This window comes from Salvelinus fontinalis, unplaced genomic scaffold (assembly GCF_029448725.1).
Source record: "Salvelinus fontinalis isolate EN_2023a unplaced genomic scaffold, ASM2944872v1 scaffold_0004, whole genome shotgun sequence".
Taxonomy (NCBI): domain Eukaryota; kingdom Metazoa; phylum Chordata; class Actinopteri; order Salmoniformes; family Salmonidae; genus Salvelinus; species Salvelinus fontinalis.
Window position 1 is genome coordinate 1,683,049 of NW_026600213.1, and position 22,160 is coordinate 1,705,208.

At 44.9% G+C, this 22,160-nt stretch overlaps 1 protein-coding gene across 1 annotated transcript in view; it reads left to right on the plus strand.

Moving 5' to 3' along the window:
* The window catches only part of LOC129841957 (NLR family CARD domain-containing protein 3-like), a 31,694-nt gene extending 10,179 nt beyond the window's left edge, over positions 1-21,515 (plus strand). Inside the window, exons 3-5 of the mRNA XM_055910323.1 lie at positions 4,762-4,865; positions 8,738-8,802; positions 19,631-21,515. Coding sequence (XP_055766298.1) covers positions 4,762-4,865; positions 8,738-8,802; positions 19,631-21,405 — 1,944 coding nt within the window. The 3' untranslated portion in view covers positions 21,406-21,515. The remainder of the gene's footprint in view (positions 1-4,761; positions 4,866-8,737; positions 8,803-19,630) is intronic.
* Positions 21,516-22,160: the final 645 nt, after the last annotated feature.

The window sequence follows — 22,160 nt, forward strand, 5'->3', positions numbered from 1 at the left end:
CTCCTATGAAGTTTAGAGAGGGAGACATTTCTACTGAACAAAGGTAAGAAGAACTCATGGGTCATGGTCAGTGAGTTAAACAACACTGTCTCTAGTCATTTCTCCTCTCCCATTTTACCATTTATTTTGTTGTTTTCATAATCCATAGGCTAATCCTTTTGTCCATTTTCATAGTACTAAAACAATATTAAACATGCACAACATTCCCTGCTCGCTCCGTGTGTGTGTGTGTGTGTGTGTGTGTGTGTGTGTGTGTGTGTGTGTGTGTGTGTGAAAGTGTGTGAAAGTGTGTGTGTGTGTGTGTGTGTGTGTGTGTGTGTGTGTGTGTGTGTGTGTGTGTGTGAAAGTGTGTGTGTGTGTGTGTGTGTGTGTGTGTGTGTGTGTGTGTGTGTGTGTGTGTGTGTGTGTGTGTGTGTGTGTGTGTGTGTGTGTGTGTGTGTGTGTGTGTGTGTGTGTGTGTGTGTGTGTGTGTGTGAAAGTATGTGTGTACTCCCTGGATGAGGAGATGTAATCTCTATCCTGATTGACTAGTCACTTTTCCTCCTTATAGTTATTATATTGTGTTACCATTTCCTTTTTTTAATTAGATCATTTTTCTTACTTTTTAACTGCATTGTTGGGAAAAGGGCTCGTCAGTAAGCTTTTCACGCTAAAGTGTACACTTGTTGTATTTGGCGCATGTGAGAAATACCATTTGATTTGATTTGAAGCTGATTGGCAGAAACACGTCATTGGTTCTAACGGTCGTCTCGTGCTGAACAGCGCATTTTCTAATGTTTTTGAATGTTGAAGCACGGTGGCTAGGAAAAACTCCTTAGAAAGGCAGGAAACTAGGAAGAAACCTAGAGAGGAACCAGGCTCTGAGGAGTGGCCAGTCCTCTTCTGGCTGTGCGGGGGGAGATTATAAGAGTACATGGCCATTAAGGCCAGATCGTTCTTCAAGATGTTCAAACGTACATAGATGACCAGCAGGGTCAAATAATAATCACTGTGGTTACAGGTGCAACAGGTCAGCACCTCAGGAGTAAATGTCGAGACAGCGGGTGTGGTAGAGAGAGAGAGAGAGAGAGAGAGAGAGAGAGAGAGAGAGAGAGAGAGAGAGAGAGAGAGAGAGAGAGAGAGAGAGAGAGAGAGAGAGAGAGAGAGAGAGAGAGAGAGAGAGCAGATAGGGAGAGAGAGAGAGAGAGAGCAGAGAGAGAGAGAGAGAGAGAGCAGAGAGAGGGAGCAGAGAGAGAGAGAGAGAGAGAGAGAGCAGAGAGAGAGAGAGACGGTTGAAACAGCAGATTAAGGACAAAGTAGCAAGTCCAGTGAACAGGTCAGAGTTCATATCCTCAGTCAGACCAGTAGAAACTGGATCAGCAGCACTACAAGGTATCACGTCTGGTGAACAGGTCAGAGTTCATATCCTCAGTCAGACCAGTAGAAACTGGATCAGCAGCACTACAAGGTATCACGTCTGGTGAACAGGTCAGAGTTCATATCCTCAGTCAGACCAGTAGAAACTGGATCAGCAGAACTACAAGGTATCACGTCTGGTGAACAGGACAGAGTTCATATCCTCAGTCAGACCAGTAGAAACTGGATCAGCAGAACTACAAGGTATCACGTCTGGTGAACAGGACAGAGTTCATATCCTCAGTCAGACCAGTAGAAACTGGATCAGCAGCACTACAAGGTATCACGTCTGGTGAACAGGTCAGAGTTCATATCCTCAGTCAGACCAGTAGAAACTGGATCAGCAGCACTACAAGGTATCACATCAAGTGGATCATGTATCAATACTGATAGGATGTTCTGAATTTATCTGCATTCACAGAGAGATTAACCATGTGATTCTAAGTTTAGATGAGATCTTCTGTGTATAAAGTCACGCCGGAGAGTAACGATACACTATTTGCTTTTATTTAACTAGGCAAGTCAGTTAAGAACACATTCTTATTTACAATGACGGCCACCCGGGGAACAGTGGGTTACCTGCCTTGTTCAGGGGCAGAACACCAGATGTTTAACTTGCCAGCTCGGGATTCAATCCAGCAACCGTTTGATTACTGGCCCAACGCTCTAACCACTAGGCTACCTACCGTCCCTACACTCTAACCACTAGGCTACCTGCCGTCCCTACACTCTAACCACTAGGCTACCTACCGTCCCTACACTCTAACCACTAGGCTACCTGCCGTCCCTACACTCTAACCACTAGGCTACCTGCCGTCCCTACACTCTAACCACTAGGCTACCTGCCGTCCCTACACTCTAACCAGTAGGCTACCAGCCGTCCCTACACTCTAACCACTAGGCTACCAGCCGTCCCTACACTCTAACCACTAGGCTACCAGCCGTCCCTACACTCTAACCACTAGGCTATCAGCCGTCCCTACACTCTAACCACTAGGTTACCAGCCGTCCCTACACTCTAACCACTAGGCTACCTGCCGTCCCTACACTCTAACCTCCAGGCTACCTGCCGTCCCTACACTCTAACCACTAGGCTACCTGCCGTCCCTACACTCTAACCACTAGGTTACCAGCCGTCCCTACACTCTAACCACTAGGCTACCTGCCGTCCCTACACTCTAACCACTAGGCTACCTGCCGTCCCTACACTCTAACCACTAGGTTACCAGCCGTCCCTACACTCTAACCACTAGGCTACCAGCCGTCCCTACACTCTAACCACTAGGCTACCTGCCGTCCCTACACTCTAACCACTAGGCTACCTGCCGTCCCTACACTCTAACCTCCAGGCTACCTGCCGTCCCTACACTCTAACCACTAGGCTACCTGCCGTCCCTACACTCTAACCACTAGGCTACCTGCCGTCCCTACACTCTAACCACTAGGCTACCTGCCGTCCCTACACTCTAACCACTAGGCTACCTGCCGTCCCTACACTCTAACCTCCAGGCTACCTGCCGTCCCTACAATCTAACCACTAGGCTACATGCCGTCCCTACACTCTAACCACTAGGCTACCTGCCGTCCCTACACTCTAACCACTAGGCTACCAGCCGTCCCTACACTCTAACCTCCAGGCTACCTGCCGTCCCTACACTCTAACCACTAGGCTACCTGCCGTCCCTACACTCTAACCACTAGGCTACCTGCCGTCCCTACACTCTAACCACTAGGCTACCAGCCGTCCCTACACTCTAACCACTAGGCTACCTGCCGTCCCTACACTCTAACCACTAGGCTACCAGCCGTCCCTACACTCTAACCACTAGGCTACCTGCCGTCCCTACACTCTAATCACTAGGTTACCAGCCGTCCCTACACTCTAACCACTAGGCTACCTGTCGTCCCTACACTCTAACCACTAGGCTACCAGCCGTCCCTACACTCTAACCACTAGGCTACCTGCCGTCCCTACACTCTAACCAGTAGGCTACCAGCCGTCCCTACACTCTAACCACTAGGCTACCAGCCGTCCCTACACTCTAACCACTAGGCTACCAGCCGTCCCTACACTCTAACCACTAGGCTATCAGCCGTCCCTACACTCTAACCACTAGGTTACCAGCCGTCCCTACACTCTAACCACTAGGCTACCAGCCGTCCCTACACTCTAACCACTAGGCAACCTGCCGTCCCTACACTCTAACCACTAGGCTACCTGCCGTCCCTACACTCTAACCTCCAGGCTACCTGCCGTCCCTACACTCTAACCACTAGGCTACCTGCCGTCCCTACACTCTAACCACTAGGTTACCAGCCGTCCCTACACTCTAACCACTAGGCTACCTGCCGTCCCTACACTCTAACCACTAGGCTACCAGCCGTCCCTACACTCTAACCACTAGGCTACCTGCCGTCCCTACACTCTAACCAGTAGGCTACCAGCCGTCCCTACACTCTAACCACTAGGCTACAAACCGTCCCTACACTCTAACCACTAGGCTACCAGCCGTCCCTACACTCTAACCACTAGGCTATCAGCCGTCCCTACACTCTAACCACTAGGTTACCTGCCATCCCTACACTCTAACCACTAGGCTACCTGCCATCCCTACACTCTAACCACTAGGCTACCTGCCGTCCCTACACTCTAACCACTAGGTTACCAGCCGTCCCTACACTCTAACCACTAGGCTACCAGCCGTCCCTACACTCTAACCACTAGGCTACCTGCCATCCCTACACTCTAACCACTAGGCTACCTGCCGTCCCTACACTCTAACCACTAGGTTACCAGCCGTCCCTACACTCTAACCACTAGGCTATCAGCCGTCCCTACACTCTAACCACTAGGTTACCTGCCATCCCTACACTCTAACCACTAGGCTACCTGCCGTCCCTACACTCTAACCACTAGGTTACCAGCCGTCCCTACACTCTAACCACTAGGCTACCAGCCGTCCCTACACTCTAACCACTAGGCTACCTGCCGTCCCTACACTCTAACCTCTAGGCTACCTGCCGTCCCTACACTCTAACCTCCAGGCTACCTGCCGTCCCTACACTCTAACCACTAGGCTACCTGCCGTCCCTACACTCTAACCACTAGGCTACCTGCCGTCCCTACACTCTAACCACTAGGCTACCTGCCGTCCCTACACTCTAACCACTAGGGTACCTGCCGTCCCTACACTCTAACCACTAGGCTACATATCGTCCCTACACTCTAACCACTAGGCTACCAGCCGTCCCTACACTCTAACCACTAGGTTACCAGCCGTCCCTACACTCTAACCACTAGGGTGAGCTCAGAGTAGATGAGAGATGTAATGTTTGTCTCTGTTGTGTTGAAGACCAATCAAGCAGGAGAGACCAGCCTCCCCTGTTCCCAGCTGTGTGTCCTTGAAGAGTGACCAGTCTATGACTCCTCCTTTAGAGTTTAGAGAGGGAGACTTTTCTACTGAACAAAGGTAAGAAGAACTCATGGGTCATGGTCAGTGAGTTAAACAACACTGTCTCTAGTCATTTCTCCTCTCCCATTTTCATATTTCTTTTTGTTGTTTTCATAATTCGTAGGCTAATCTTTTGTCCATTTTCATTGTCCTAAATAAATGTGTGTGTGTGTGTGTGTGTGTGTGTGTGTGTGTGTGTGTGTGTGTGTGTGTGTGTGTGTGTGTGTGTGTGTGTGTGTGTGTGTGTGTGTGTGTGTGTGTGTGTGTGTGTGTGTGTGTGTGTGTGTGTGTGTGTGTGTGTGTGTGTGCGTGCGTGCGTGCGTGTGTGTGTGTGAGCGTGTGTGTGTGTGAGCGTGTGTGCACTCCCTGGATAAAGAGATATAATCTCTATCCTGATAGCCAAGTCAGTTTTACCCCTACCTACATGTACATATTACCTCAATTACCTAAACTACCTGGTACCCCTGCACATTGACTCAGTACTGGTACTCCTTATAGCCTCATTATTACCCCAACTACCTGGTACCCCTGCACATTGACTCAGTACTGGTTCTCCTTATAGTCTCATTATTACCTCAACTACCTGGTACCCCTGCACATTGACTCAGTACTGGTTCTCCTTATAGCCTCATTATTACCTCAACTACCTGGTACCCTGCACATTGACTCAGTACTGGTTCTCCTTATAGCCTCATTATTACCCCAACTACCTGGTACCCCTGCACATTGACTCAGTACTGGTACTCCTTATAGTCTCATTATTACCTCAACTACCTGGTACCCCTGCACATTGACTCAGTACTGGTACTCCTTATAGTCTCATTATTACCTCAACTGCCTGGTACCCCTGCACATTGACTCAGTACTGGTACTCCTTATAGTCTCATTATTACCTCAACTACCTGGTACCCCTGCACATTGACTCAGTACTGGTACTCCTTATAGCCTCATTATTACCTCAACTACCTGGTACCCCTGCACATTGACTCAGTACTGGTACTCCTTATAGTCTCATTATTACCTCAACTACCTGGTACCCCTGCACATTGACTCAGTACTGGTACTCCTTATAGTCTCATTATTACCTCAACTACCTGGTACCCCTGCACATTGACTCAGTACTGGTACTCCTTATAGTCTCATTGCCGGGTGGAGATTAGAAACCTAGAGAGGAACCAAGCTGAGGGGTGGCCAGTCCTCTGCTGGCTGTGCTGGGGGGAGAATATAAGAGTACATGGCCATTAAGACCAGATCATTCTTCAAGATGTTCAAATGTTCATAGATGACCAGCAGGGTCAAATAATAATCACTGTGGTTATAGAGGGTCAACAGGTCAGCACCTCAGGAGTAAATGTCAGTTGGCTTTTCATAACCGAGCATTCAGAGGTTGAGACAGCAGGTGTGGTAGAGAGAGGGAGAGAAGGATAGAGAGAGAGACTTTAGTGTTTATGTGTCCATGGAACAATCTTTTGAATATTATTTTCAGGGCGCCTCAAGTACACATTCAAAAAAAAAAATCTCAGCTGCCCCACCAATGTCTGTACATGAATTAATACCTTTTAATTGCTAAATATTTCCAATAGATGGCAGCATAAGACCATGAAGCATCAGTTATAGGCTACAAGCAGCAAAATGATTAACATAAAATAGCATGAAACCACAGACTATATGTCCCATGATTTTCTAAAATGGTCACTCATTACTTTAGTTAGCTATATATCTGGTATTAGGGCTGTGTTGCTTTTGGGAGAGCAACAAAAATAGTAACTATAGCAGGTATTGAATCCCGGGTAAATTATCACTAGTCAGAATCTCAACCTTAGTATACATGCATAAAAAAAATCCTCTTAACTTCTTATGTTTGCAGAGGCAGTATTGAGTAGCTTGGATGAAAGGTGCCCAGAGTAAACTGCCTGCTCCTCAGTCCCAGTTGCTAAGATATGCATATTATTATTGGTATTGGATAGAAAACACTCTGAAGTTTCTAAAACTGTTTGAATGATGTCTGTGAGTATAACAGAACTCATATGGCAAGCAAAAACCTGAGAAAAAATCCAACCAGGAAGTGCGAAATCTGAGGTTGGTCGATTTTCAACTCACCGCCTATCGAATACACAGTGGGATATGGATCAGTTTGCACTTCCTACGGCTTCCACTGGATGTCATCAGTCTGTAGAACGTTGTCTGATGCCTCTACTGTGAAGGGGGGCCGAATGAGAGGGTAATTCGTCAGGTCTGCCATGACCTGACCATCCTCTAACCATGCGCGTTCACATAAAAGAGGGAGCTCTGATCCATCGCTCATCTGAAGTCAATGTAATTCTCCGGTTGGAACGTTATTCAAGATTTATGTTAAAAACATTCTAAAGATTGATTCAATACATCGTTTGACATGTTTCTACTGACTGTTACGGAACCTTTGAACATTTTGTCTGCTTTTAGTGAACTTTGACTTTGGATTTGTTTACCAAACACGCTAACAAAAATAGCTATTTGGACATAAATTATGGACATTACCGAACAAAACAAACATTTTCTTGTGGAAGTGGGAGTCCTGGGAGTGCATCCGACGATCAGCAAAGGTAAGTGAAGATTTATATTGCCATTTATGAGTTTTGTTGACTGCACAATTTGGCGGGTAACTGTATGGCTTCCTTTTGTGGCTGAACGCTGTTCTCAGATTATTGAATATTGAAGATTTTTTGAAATCTGATACAGCGGTTGCAATAAGATCAAGTGTATCTTTTAATTCAAAGTTTATGATGAGTGTTCATGTTATTTGACGTGGCTCTCTGCAATTTCTCCAGATATTTTTGAGGCATTTCTGAACATGGCGCCAATGTAAACTGAGGTTTTTGGATATAAATATGAACTTTATTGAACAAAACACATATGTCTTGTGTAACATGAAGTCCTATGAGTGTCATCTGATGAAGATCATCAAAGGTTAGTGATGAATTTTCTCTATTTCTGCTTTTTGTGTCTCCTGTCTATGGCTGGAAAAATGGCTCTGATTTTGCGGTGACCTAACATAATCGTTTGTGGTGCTTTCGCTGTAAAGCCTTTTTGAAATCGGACACTGTGGTGGGATTAACAAGAAGTGTATATTTAAAATGGTGTGAAATACTTGTATGCTTGAGGAATTTTTATTATGAGATTTCTGTTGTTTGAATTTGGCGCCCTGCACTTTCACTGGCTGTTGTCATATCGATCCCGTTAACGGGATTGCAGCCATAAGAAGTTTCAATATAAACAACCTCGGAATAGAAAAGACAAGAGTGCGTCTTCCAGCCCACCAATAAATGACATCATGTAACCCTCGTGTTAATTTTAAAGAAGCGCACACAGGAGTTTTCCTGTGAGGGGAGTGGTCGTGTATCCAGGGAGAAAACTAAACTAATCTTCTGAAATGTAATTTGTGGTCTTATGCTGCCATCTATTGGAATTATGTAGCAACTGCAGTAGTACTGAATAATGTGTAATTCCTTACTAAAGTAGTAATTACTCAGAATTGTAAAATATAACATTTTCTTGTTCATTTAACCACTTACAACCATAAAATAACCATTTATAGCATGACAAACAATGAAACATACACCAAAAACACCATACATTTACTTAATTATATATATATATATATATATATATATATATATATATATATATATAATTAACTATTTAGATGGGTGACATTATCTGCCAAAGTAATAGCCCTGCAGACAAAGAAGAGCTCTCCAGTAGGTAGCAAAACATTCGAAGGCCATTTTCCCATTTCTGTTTGTTGTTTTCATAATCCATAGGCTAATCCTTATTTCCATTTTCATAGTCCTAAAACAATATTAAACAAACACAACATTCCCTCCCTGTGTGTGTGCACTCTCCATATTCAGTGGTCCTGACATGCACGTCCTGAGGAAAATGAACCAGAAGGAGCTTGCTGACACACTGGAGAAATGTAAGATCTGTCTGCCTCATGTTGAATGCTGTTTTATAACATTTAAAAGCTGTAGCTAAAGTACAGATAAAGTAGCTGTGTAACTCAATGATATTGTAACAGCCTTAACACAACACCTAGTGACCTCATCAAGTAGCAGCGGAATGTGTTGAATAAATTTGGCAGAGAAGAGGAGAGACAGGAGAAAGAGAGAAAGAGATCTTCTGCACAGATTCTGTCAGACCTGGGCCCTGACAGTACATCTCAGTAAGACCAAAATAATGATGTTCCAAGAAAGGTCCAGTTGCCAGGACCACAAATAGAAACTCCATCTAGACACCGTTGCCCTAGAGCACACAAAAACTATACATACCTCGGCCTAAACATCTGCGCCACAGGTAACTTCCACAAAGCTCTGAACGATCTGAGAGACAAGGCAAGAAGGGCATTCTATGCCATCAAAAGAAACATAAAATTTGACATACCAATTAGGATCTGGCTAAAAATACTTTGATTAGTTATTGAACCCATTGCCCTTTATGGCCTGGTCTGGGGTCAGCTCACCAACCAGGAATTCACTAAATGGGACAAACACCAAATTGAGACTGTGCATGCAGAATTCTGCAAAAATATCCTCCGTGTACAACGTAGAACACCAAATAATGCATGCAGAGCAGAATTAGGCCGCGATACCCACTAATTATCAAAATCCAGAAAAGAGCCGTTAAATTCTACAACCACCTAAAAGGAAGCGATTCCCAAACCTTCCATAACAAAGCCATCACCTACAGAGAGATGAACCTGGAGAAGAGTCCCCTAAGCAAGCTGGTCCTAGGGCTCTGTTCACAAACACAAACACACCCCACAGAGCCCCAGAACAGCAGCACAATTAGACCCAACCAAATCATGAGAAAACAAAAAGATAATTACATGTCACATTGTAAAGAATTAACACAAAAACAGAGCAAACTAGAATGTTATTTAGCCCTAAACAGAGAGTATACAGTGGCAGAATACCTGACCACTGTGACTGACCCAAACTTAAGGAAAGCTTTGACTATGTACAGACTCAGTGAGCATAGCCTTGCTATTGAGAAAGGCCGCCGTTGGCAGACCTGGCTCTCAAGAGAAGACAGGCTATGTGCACACTGCCCACAAAATGAGGTGGAAACTGAGCTGCACTTCCTAACCTCCTGCCCAATGTATGCATTTAAAGACACATATTTCCTTCAGATTACACAGATCCACAAAGAATTAGAAAACAAACCCGATTTTGATAAACTCCCATATCTACTGGGTGAAATACCACAGTGTGTCATCACAGCAGCAAGATTTGTGACCTGTTGTCACAAGAAAAGGGCAACCAGTGAAGAACAAACACCTTTGTAAATACAACCCATATTTATGTTTATTTGTTTTCGCTTTTGTACTTTAACTATTTGCACAACGTTACAACACTGTATATAGATGTAATATGACATTTGAAATGTCTTTATTCTTTTGGAACTTCTGTGAGTGTAATGTTTACTGTTTATTTTTATTGTTTATTTCACTTTTGTTTATTATCTACTTCTCTTGCTTTGGGCAATGTTAACATATGTTTCCCATTTCAATAAAGCCCTTTGAATTGAATTGAGAACACTGGATAACACTCAGTCTGCCTCATTAAATGGTACCATGTTCTCTATAGTGAACTACACAGCCCTATGGACCCTGTTCTCTATAGTGAACTACACAGCCCTATAGACTCTGTTCTCTGTAGTGAACTACACAGCCCTATGGACCCTGTTCTCTATAGTGAACTACACAGCCCTATAGAACCTGTTCTCTATAGTGAACTACACAGCCCTATGGACCCTGTTCTCTATAGTGAACTACACAGCCCTATGGACCCTGTTCTCTATAGTGAACTACACAGCCCTATGGACCCTGTTCTCTATAGTGAACTACACAGCCCTATGGACCCTGTTCTCTATAGTGAACTACACAGCCCTATGGACCCTGTTCTATATAGTGAACTACACAGCCCTATGGACCCTGTTCTCTATAGTGAACTACACAGCCCTATGGACCCTGTTCTCTATAGTGAACTACACAGCCCTGTGGACCCTGTTCTCTATAGTGAACTACACAGCCCTATGGACCCTGTTCTCTATAGTGAACTACACAGCCCTATGGACCCTGTTCTCTATAGTGAACTACACAGCCCTATGGACCCTGTTCTATATAGTGAACTACACAGCCCTATGGACCCTGTTCTCTATAGTGAACTACACAGCCCTATGGACCCTGTTCTATATAGTGAACTACACAGCCCTATGGACCCTGTTCTCTATAGTGAACTACACAGCCCTATGGGCCCTGTTCTCTATAGTGAACTACACAGCCCTATGGACCCTGTTCTCTATAGTGAACTACACAGCCCTATGGGCCCTGTTCTATATAGTGAACTACACAGCCCTATGGACCCTGTTCTCTATAGTGAACTACACAGCCCTATAGACCCTGTTCTCTATAGTGAACTACACATCCCTATAGACCCTGTTCTCTATAGTGAACTACACAGCCCTATGGACCCTGTTCTCTATAGTGAACTACACAGCCCTATGGACCCTGTTCTCTATAGTGAACTACACAGCCCTATGGACCCTGTTCTCTATAGTGAACTACACAGCCCTATAGACTCTGTTCTCTGTAGTGAACTACACAGCCCTATGGGCCCTGTTCTCTATAGTGAACTACACAGCCCTATAGACCCTGTTCTCTATAGTGAACTACACAGCCCTATGGACCCTGTTCTCTATAGTGAACTACACAGCCCTATGGACCCTGTTATATATAGTGAACTACACAGCCCTATGGACCCTGTTCTCTATAGTGAACTACACAGCCCTATGGACCCTGTTATATATAGTGAACTACACAGCCCTATGGACCCTGTTCTCTATAGTGAACTACACAGCCCTATAGACCCTGTTCTCTATAGTGAACTACACAGCCCTATGGACCCTGTTCTCTATAGTGAACTACACAGCCCTATGGACCCTGTTATATATAGTGAACTACACAGCCCTATGGACCCTGTTCTCTATAGTGAACTACACAGCCCTATGGACCCTGTTATATATAGTGAACTACACAGCCCGATGGACCCTGTTCTCTATAGTGAACTACACAGCCCTATGGACCCTGTTCTCTATAGTGAACTACACAGCCCTATAGACTCTGTTATCTGTAGTGAACTACACAGCCCTATGGACCCTGTTCTCTATAGTGAACTACACAGCCCTGTGGACCCTGTTCTCTATAGTGAACTACACAGCCCTATGGGCCCTGTTCTCTATAGTGAACTACACAGCCCTATAGACTCTGTTCTCTGTAGTGAACTACACAGCCCTATGGACCCTGTTCTCTATAGTGAACTACACAGCCCTATAGACCCTGTTCTCTATAGTGAACTACACAGCCCTATGGACCCTGTTCTCTATAGTGAACTACACAGCCCTATGGACCCTGTTCTATATAGTGAACTACACAGCCCTATGGACCCTGTTCTATATAGTGAACTGCACAGCCCTATAGACCCTGTTCTCTATAGTGAACTACACAGCCCTATGGACCCTGTCCTCTATAGTGAACTACACAGCCCTATGGACCCTGTTATATAGTGAACTACACAGCCCTAAGGACCCTGTTATATAGTGAACTACACAGCCCTATGGGCCCTGTTCTCTATAGTGAACTACACAGCCCTATGGACCCTGTTCTCTATAGTGAACTACACAGCCCTATGGACCCTGTTATATAGTGAACTACACAGCCCTATGGACCATGTTCTCTATAGTGAACTACACAGCCCTATAGACCCTGTTCTCTATAGTGAACTACACAGCCCTATGGACCCTGTTCTCTATAGTGAACTACACATCCCTATGGGCCCTGTTCTCTGTAGTGAACTACACAGCCCTATGGACCCTGTTCTCTATAGTGAACTACACAGCCCTATGGACCCTGTTATATAGTGAACTACACAGCCCTATGGACCATGTTCTCTATAGTGAACTACACATCCCTATGGGCCCTGTTCTCTATAGTGAACTACACAGCCCTATGGACCCTGTTCTCTATAGTGAACTACACAGCCCTATGGACCCTGTCTCTATAGTGAACTACACAGCCCTATGGACCATGTTCTCTATAGTGAACTACACAGCCCTATAGACTCTGTTCTCTGTAGTGAACTACACAGCCCTATGGGCCCTGTTCTCTATAGTGAACTACACAGCCCTATAGACCCTGTTCCCTATAGTGAACTACACAGCCCTATAGACCCTGTTCTCTATAGTGAACTACACAGCCCTATGGACCCTGTTCTCTATAGTGAACTACACAGCCCTATAGACCCTGTTCTCTATAGTGAACTACACAGCCCTATGGACCCTGTTCTCTATAGTGAACTACACAGCCCTATGGACCCTGTTCTCTATAGTGAACTACACAGCCCTATGGACCCTGTTCTCTATAGTGAACTACACAGCCCTATAGACCCTCTTCTCTATAGTGAACTACACAGCCCAATAGGCCCTGTTCTCTATAGTGAACTACACAGCCCTATGGACCCTGTTCTCTGTAGTGAACTACACAGCCCTATAGACCCTGTTCTCTATAGTGAACTACACAGCCCAATAGGCCCTGTTCTCTATAGTGAACTACACAGCCCTATGGACCCTGTTCTCTATAGTGAACTACACAGCCCTATGGACCCTGTCTCTATAGTGAACTACACAGCCCAATAGGCCCTGTTCTCTATAGTGAACTACACAGCCCTATGGACCCTGTTCTATATAGTGAACTACACAGCCCTATGGGTCCTGTTCTCTATAGTGAACTTCACAGCCCTATAGGAACTGTTGTCTATAGTGTACTACACAGCCCTATAGGAACTGTTGTCTATAGTGAACTACACAGCCCTATAGACTCTGTTCTCTATAGTGAACTACACATCCCTATGGGCCCTGTTCTCTATAGTGAACTACACAGCCCTATGGACCCTGTTCTCTATAGTGAACTACACAGCCCTATGGGCCCTGTTCTATATAGTGAACTACACAGCCCTATGGACCCTGTTCTCTATAGTGAACTACACAGCCCTATGGACCCTGTTCTCTATAGTGAACTACACAGCCCTATGGACCCTGTTCTCTATAGTGAACTACACAGCCCTATGGGCCCTGTTCTATATAGTGAACTACACAGCCCTATGGACCCTGTTCTCTATAGTGAACTACACAGCCCTATGGACCCTGTTCTCTATAGTGAACTACACAGCCCTATGGGCCCTGTTCTCTATAGTGAACTACACAGCCCTATGGACCCTGTTCTCTATAGTGAACTACACAGCCCTATGGACCCTGTTTTCTATAGTGAACTACACAGCCCTATAGACCCTGTTCTCTGGAGTGAACTACACAGCCCTGTGGACCCTGTTCTCTATAGTGAACTACACAGCCCTATGGACCCTGTTCTCTATAGTGAACTACACAGCCCTATGGACCCTGTTATATATAGTGAACTACACAGCCCTATGGACCCTGTTATATATAGTGAACTACACAGCCCTATAGACCCTGTCCTCTGTAGTGAACTACACAGCCCTATGGACCCTGTTCTCTATAGTGAACTACACAGCCCTATAGACCCTGTTCTCTATAGTGAACTACACAGCCCTATGGACCCTGTTCTCTATAGTGAACTACACAGCCCTATGGGCCCTGTTCTCTATAGTGAACTACACAGCCCTATGGACCCTGTTCTCTATAGTGAACTACACAGCCCTATGGACCCTGTTCTCTATAGTGAACTACACAGCCCTATGGACCCTGTTCTCTATAGTGAACTACACAGCCCTATGGACCCTGTTCTCTATAGTGAACTACACAGCCCTATGGGCCCTGTTCTATATAGTGAACTACACAGCCCTATGGACCCTGTTCTCTATAGTGAACTACACAGCCCTATGTGCCCTGTTCTCTATAGTGAACTACACAGCCCTATGGACCCTGTTCTCTATAGTGAACTACACAGCCCTATGGGCCCTGTTCTCTATAGTGAACTACACAGCCCTATGGGCCCTGTTCTCTATAGTGAACTGCACAGCCCTATGGGCCCTGTTCTCTATAGTGAACTACACAGCCCTATAGACCATGTTCTCTATAGTGAACTACACAGCCCTATGGGCCCTGTTCTCTATAGTGAACTACACAGCCCTATGGGCCCTGTTCTCTATAGTGAACTACACAGCCCTATGGGCCCTGTTCTCTATAGTGAACTACACAGCCCTATAGACCCTGTTCTCTATAGTGAACTACACAGCCCTATGGACCCTGTTCTCTATAGTGAACTACACAGCCCTATGGGCCCTGTTCTCTATAGTGAACTACACAGCCCTATAGACCCTGTTCTCTATAGTGAACTACACAGCCCTATGGACCCTGTTCTCTATAGTGAACTACACAGCCCTATGGGCCCTGTTCTCTATAGTGAACTACACAGCCCTATAGACCCTGTTCTCTATAGTGAAATACACAGCCCTATGGACCCTGTTCTCTATAGTGAACTACACAGCCCTATGGGCCCTGTTCTCTATAGTGAACTACACATCCCTATGGACCCTGTTCTCTGTAGTGAACTACACAGCCCTATGGACCCTGTTCTCTATAGTGAACTACAAAGCCCTATAGGAACTGTTCTCTATACTGAACTACACATCCCTATAGACCCTGTTCTCTATAGTGAACTACACAGCCCTATAGACCCTGTTCTCTATAGTGAACTACACAGCCCTATGGGCCCTGTTCTCTATAGTGAACTACACAGCCCTATGGACCCTGTTCTCTATTGTGAACTACACAGCCCTATGGACCCTGTTCTCTATAGTGAACTACACAGCCCTATAGACTCTGTTCTCTATAGTGAACTACACAGCCCTATGGACCCTGTTCTCTATAGTGAACTACACAGCCCTATGAGCCCTGTTCTCTATAGTGAACTACACAGCCCTATAGACCCTGTTCTCTATAGTGAACTACACAGCCCTATGGACACTGTTCTCTATAGTGAACTACACAGCCCTATAGGAACTGTTCTCTATAGTGAACTACACAGCCCTATGGGAACTGTTCTCTATAGTGAACTACACAGCCCTATAGGAACTGTTCTCTATAGTGAACTACACAGCCCTATGGACCCTGTTCTCTATAGTGAACTACACAGCCCTATGGACCCTGTTCTCTATAGTGAACTACACAGCCCTATAGACCCTGTTCTCTATAGTGAACTACACAGCCCTATAGACCCTGTTCTCTATAGTGAACTACACAGCCCTATGGACCCTGTTCTCTATAGTGAACTACACAGCCCTATAGACCCTGTTCTCTATAGTGAACTACACAGCCCTATGGACCCTGTTCTCTATAGTGAACTACACAGCCCTATGGACCCTGTTCTCTATAATGAACTACACAGCCCTATGGGCCCTGTTCTCTATAGTGAACTACACAGCCCTATGGACCCTGTTCTCTATAATGAACTACACAGCCCTATGGACCCTGTTCTCTATAGTGAACTACACAGCCCTATGGACCCTGTTCTCTATAGTGAACTACACAGCCCTATGGACCCTGTTCTCTATAGTGAACTACACAGCCCTATGGACCCTGTTCTCTATAGTGAACTACACAGCCCTATAGACCCTGTTATATATAGTGAACTACACAGCCCTATAGACCCTGTTCTCCATAGTGAACTACACAGCCTATGGGCCCTGTTCTCTATAGTGAACTACACAGCCCTATGGGCCCTGTTCTATATAGTGAACTACACAGCCCTATGGACCCTGTTCTCTATAGTGAACTACACAGCCCTATAGACCCTGTTCTCTATAGTGAACTACACAGCCCTATAGACCCTGTTCTCTATAGTGAACTACACAGCCCTATAGACCCTGTTCTCTGTAGTGAACTACACAGCCCTATAGACCCTGTTCTCTATAGTGAACTACACAGCCCTATGGACCCTGTTCTCTATAGTGAACTACACAGCCCTATGGACCCTGTTCTCTATAGTGAACTACACAGCCCTATGAGCCCTGTTCTCTATAGTGAACTACACAGCCCTATAGACCCTGTTCTCTATAGTGAACTACACAGCCCTATGGACCCTGTTCTCTATAGTGAACTACACAGACCTATGGACCCTGTTCTCTATAGTGAACTACACAGCCCTATGGACCCTGTTCTCTATAGTGAACTACACAGCCCTGTGGGCCCTGTTCTATATAGTGAACTACACAGCCCTATGGACCCTGTTATATAGTGAACTACACATCCCTATAGACCCTGTTCTATATAGTGAACTACACAGCCCTATGGACCCTGTTCTCTATAGTGAACTACACAGCCCTATGGACCCTGTTCTCTATAGTGAACTACACAGCCCTATAGACCCTGTTCTCTATAGTGAACTACACAGCCCTATAGACCCTGTTCTCTATAGTGAACTACACAGCCCTATGGACCCTGTTCTCTATAGTGAACTACACAGCCCTATAGACCCTGTTCTCTATAGTGAACTACACAGCCCTATGGACCCTGTTCTCTATAGTGAACTACACAGCCCTATGGACCCTGTTCTCTATAATGAACTACACAGCCCTATGGGCCCTGTTCTCTATAGTGAACTACACAGCCCTATGGACCCTGTTCTCTATAATGAACTACACAGCCCTATGGACCCTGTTCTCTATAGTGAACTACACAGCCCTATGGACCCTGTTCTCTATAGTGAACTACACAGCCCTATGGACCCTGTTCTCTATAGTGAACTACACAGCCCTATGGACCCTGTTCTCTATAGTGAACTACACAGCCCTATAGACCCTGTTCTCTATAGTGAACTACACAGCCCTATGGACCCTGTTCTCTATAGTGAACTACACAGCCTATGGGCCCTGTTCTCCATAGTGAACTACACAGCCCTATGGGCCCTGTTCTATATAGTGAACTACACAGCCCTATGGACCCTGTTCTCTATAGTGAACTACACAGCCCTATAGACCCTGTTCTCTATAGTGAACTACACAGCCCTATAGACCCTGTTCTCTATAGTGAACTACACAGCCCTATAGACCCTCTTCTCTATAGTGAACTACACAGCCCTATAGACCCTGTTCTCTGTAGTGAACTACACAGCCCTATAGACCCTGTTCTCTATAGTGAACTACACAGCCCTATGGACCCTGTTCTCTATAGTGAACTACACAGCCCTATGGACCCTGTTCTCTATAGTGAACTACACAGCCCTATGAGCCCTGTTCTCTATAGTGAACTACACAGCCCTATAGACCCTGTTCTCTATAGTGAACTACACAGCCCTATGGACCCTGTTCTCTATAGTGAACTACACAGCCCTATGGACCCTGTTCTCTATAGTGAACTACACAGCCCTATGGACCCTGTTCTCTATAGTGAACTACACAGCCCTATGGGCCCTGTTCTATATAGTGAACTACACAGCCCTATGGACCCTGTTATATAGTGAACTACACATCCCTATAGACCCTGTTCTCTATAGTGAACTACACAGCCCTATAGACCCTGTTCTATATAGTGAACTACACAGCCCTATGGACCCTGTTCTCTATAGTGAACTACACAGCCCTATGGACCCTGTTCTCTATAGTGAACTACACAGCCCTATGGACCCTGTTCTCTATAGTGAACTACACAGCCCTATGGACCCTGTTCTCTATAGTGAACTACACAGCCCTATGGACCCTGTTCTCTATAGTGAACTACACAGCCCTATGGACCCTGTTCTCTATAGTGAACTACACAGCCCTATGGACCCTGTTCTCTATAGTGAACTACACAGCCCTATGGACCCTGTTCTCTATAGTGAACTACACAGCCCTATGGACCCTGTTCTCTATAGTGAACTACACAGCCCTATGGACCCTGTTCTCTATAGTGAACTACACAGCCCTATGGACCCTGTTCTCTATAGTGAACTACACAGCCCTATGGGCCCTGTTCTCTATAGTGAACTACACAGCCCTATAGACCCTGTTCTCTATAGTGAACTACACAGCCCTATGGACCCTGTTCTCTATAGTGAACTACACAGCCCTATGGACCCTGTTCTCTATAGTGAACTACACAGCCCTATAGACCCTGTTCTCTATAGTGAACTACACAGCCCTATGGACCCTGTTCTATATAGTGAACTACACAGCCCTACACAGTAAAGCCTTATTAGTTATTATTACTCAACAGTGGTGTGGAAACCCGCTGCACTAGTATACTAGAGTTACTTACAACATTAGAGCTGCCTTTACTCAAACTATAAGTGTCACATGATACCAAAAGGGGCCACAATTTAAAGTTGATTAACAAGCGTGTCTTACATAATTTAAAAGGTTAATAATTATGAATTTTGCGCTCTGCAATTCACCGGATGTTGATGAAAATGATCCCTTTAGCAGGGTACACACAAAAGTTTTAGTAAGTAGAGAAGTATTTTAAGTACATTGAATTGAGAGAAAGAGAGGAGAGACAGAGAGAGAGACAGAGAGAGACAGATTTAGAGAGAGAGACAACATTAATAATACCATCAATAATACCAATAATAATGTAATCAGTCACACCAGTCTGTAATGCATTATGAAAACATTTACACATTTAGACAGTCAGTTAAGAGAATAAATTATTATAACTTTAAACTTTATAACAGTCTTACAATACTGTAGGCAATAAAACAGACGTAATATTAATATCCTCTGTGTTATTTCTAGATTCAGATCAGCTTGCTGTGATTTGCCAACGTGAACTCAAATCTAATCTAAAGAAGAAGTTTCAATGTGTATTTGAGGGGATCGCTAAACAAGGAAACCCAACACTTCTCAATAAGATCTACACAGAGCTCTACATCACAGAGGGTGGAACAGGAGAGGTCAATAATGAACATGAGCTGAGACAGATTGAGACAACAACCAGGAAACAAGCAAGACCAGAGACTGCAATCAAATGTAACGACATCTTCACACCTTTAACTGGACAAGACAAACCTATCAGAACTGTGATGACAAAGGGAGTCGCTGGCATTGGAAAAACAGTCTCTGTGCAGAAGTTCATTCTGGACTGGGCTGAAGGAAAAGCAAATCAGGATGTCCAATTTGTCTTTTCATTCCCTTTTCGGGAGCTGAATTTGATGAAAGGGGAAAAACACACTTTCATTGAACTTCTCAATCACTTCTCAATGGAAACCAAACAATCAGGAATCTCCAACTACGACAAGTACAAAGTTCTGTTAATCTTTGATGGTCTGGATGAGTGCCGACTGCCCCTAGACTTCCAGAAGAACAAGATCTGTTGTGACGTCACAGAGTCAACCTCAGTGGATGTTCTGCTGACAAATCTCATCAAGGGAAATCTGCTTCCCTCTGCTCTCATCTGGATAACTACCCGACCTGCAGCAGCCAATAAGATCCCTTCAGGGTGTTTTGACCAGGTGACAGAGGTACGAGGGTTCAATGACCCACAGAAGGAGGAGTACTTCAGGAAGAGATTCAGTGATGAGGACCTGGCCAGCAGAATCATCTCACACATAAAGAAATCAAGGAGCCTCCACATCATGTGCCACATTCCAGTCTTCTGTTGGATTTCTGCAATAGTCCTTGAACACATGCTGAAACATAAGAGAGAAGAGATGCCCAAGACTCTGACTGAGATGTACACACACCTTGTGGTGTTTCATACCAAACAGAAGAATGAAAAGTATCTTGGGAAAGAAGAGACAGGTCCACACTGGAATAAAGAGAGCATTCTGTCACTGGGAAAACTGGCTTTTCAGCAGCTTGTGAAGGGCAATCTGATTTTCTATGAAGAAGACCTGAAAGAAGCTGGCATTGATGTCAATGAAGCCTCAGTGTACTCAGGATTGTGCACACAGCTCTTTGAAGAGGAATGTGGGCTGTACCAGGACAAGGTGTACTGCTTTGTTCATCTGAGCATTCAGGAGTTTCTGGCTGCTGTATATGTGTTCCTCTCGTTCATCAACAACAATGAGAATCTAATGGACAAACTGCAAACAAAAGATGAGCCTGAAGTTACTGTCTACAAGAGTGCTGTGGATAAAGCCTTACAAAGTGAGACGAGAAACCTGGACCTTTTCCTCCGCTTCCTTCTGGGCCTCTCACTGGAGTCCAATCAGAAGCACTTACGAGGTCTGCTGACAAAGACAAGAAGCAGCTCACAGACCCATGAAGAAACAGTCAAGTACATCAAGGAGAAGATCGGGGAGAATCTCTCTCCAGAGAGGAGCATCAATCTGTTCCACTGTCTGAATGAACTGAATGACCATTCTCTAGTGGAGGAGATCCAAAGCTACCTGAGATCAGGAAGTCTCTCAGAAGACGAACTGTCACCTGCACAGTGGTCAGCTCTGGTCTTTGTGTTGCTGACTTCAGAAAAGGAGCTGGATGTGTTTGACCTGAAGAAATACTCCAGATCAGAGGAAGGTCTTCTGAGGCTGCTGCCAGTGGTCAAAGCCTCCAGAGCTGTTCTGTGAGTAAATAAAATGACATATAAGAACTAATCATCAGGAAGCAATATCCAGTTTAGAGAAAATAATGTACATAATCCTTATATAATTTTATGTTGAAAAACATATTGAATAAATGCATTGATGTTTACATTAGTATAACATTATGACCATACAATTCTAGGAGACAGAAGATTAATCTATATGTTGTTTGGGATAATTAACTAAATGCATCTGCCATTGTCCTTCTACACTACTGGTGTTAAATTAACAGTGTGTTTGTGAAGTAATGATGATCTCTTTGCAGGCTGTCAGGCTGTCTAGTCACAGAGGAAGGCTGTGCTTCTCTGGTCTCAGCTCTGAGGTCAAACCCCTCACATCTGAGAGAGCTGGACCTGACTAACAATGACCTGAAGGATTCAGGAGTGAAGCTGCTCTCTGCTGGACTGGGGAATCCCCACTGTAAACTGGAGACTCTGAGGTCAGTATTCCTGTAGTTGGTCAACAAGTGATAACTGTTCACCATATCCACATGTGTTTACCAGACACACATAGTCCACACCATATGTGTTTGGACAGTGAAGCTTACAGTTTTACATTTGGTGCTATGCTCCAGCATTTTGGATTTTAGGTAGACTGTTTCGTATTAGGTGACAGTACAGAATGTCACCTTTTATTTGAGAGGATTCATATATGTTTACCTTTTAGAAATGAAAGCACTTTATGTAGGTACAGTGGCTTGCAAAAGTATTCACCCCCCTTGGCATTTTCCCCCCCCAAAA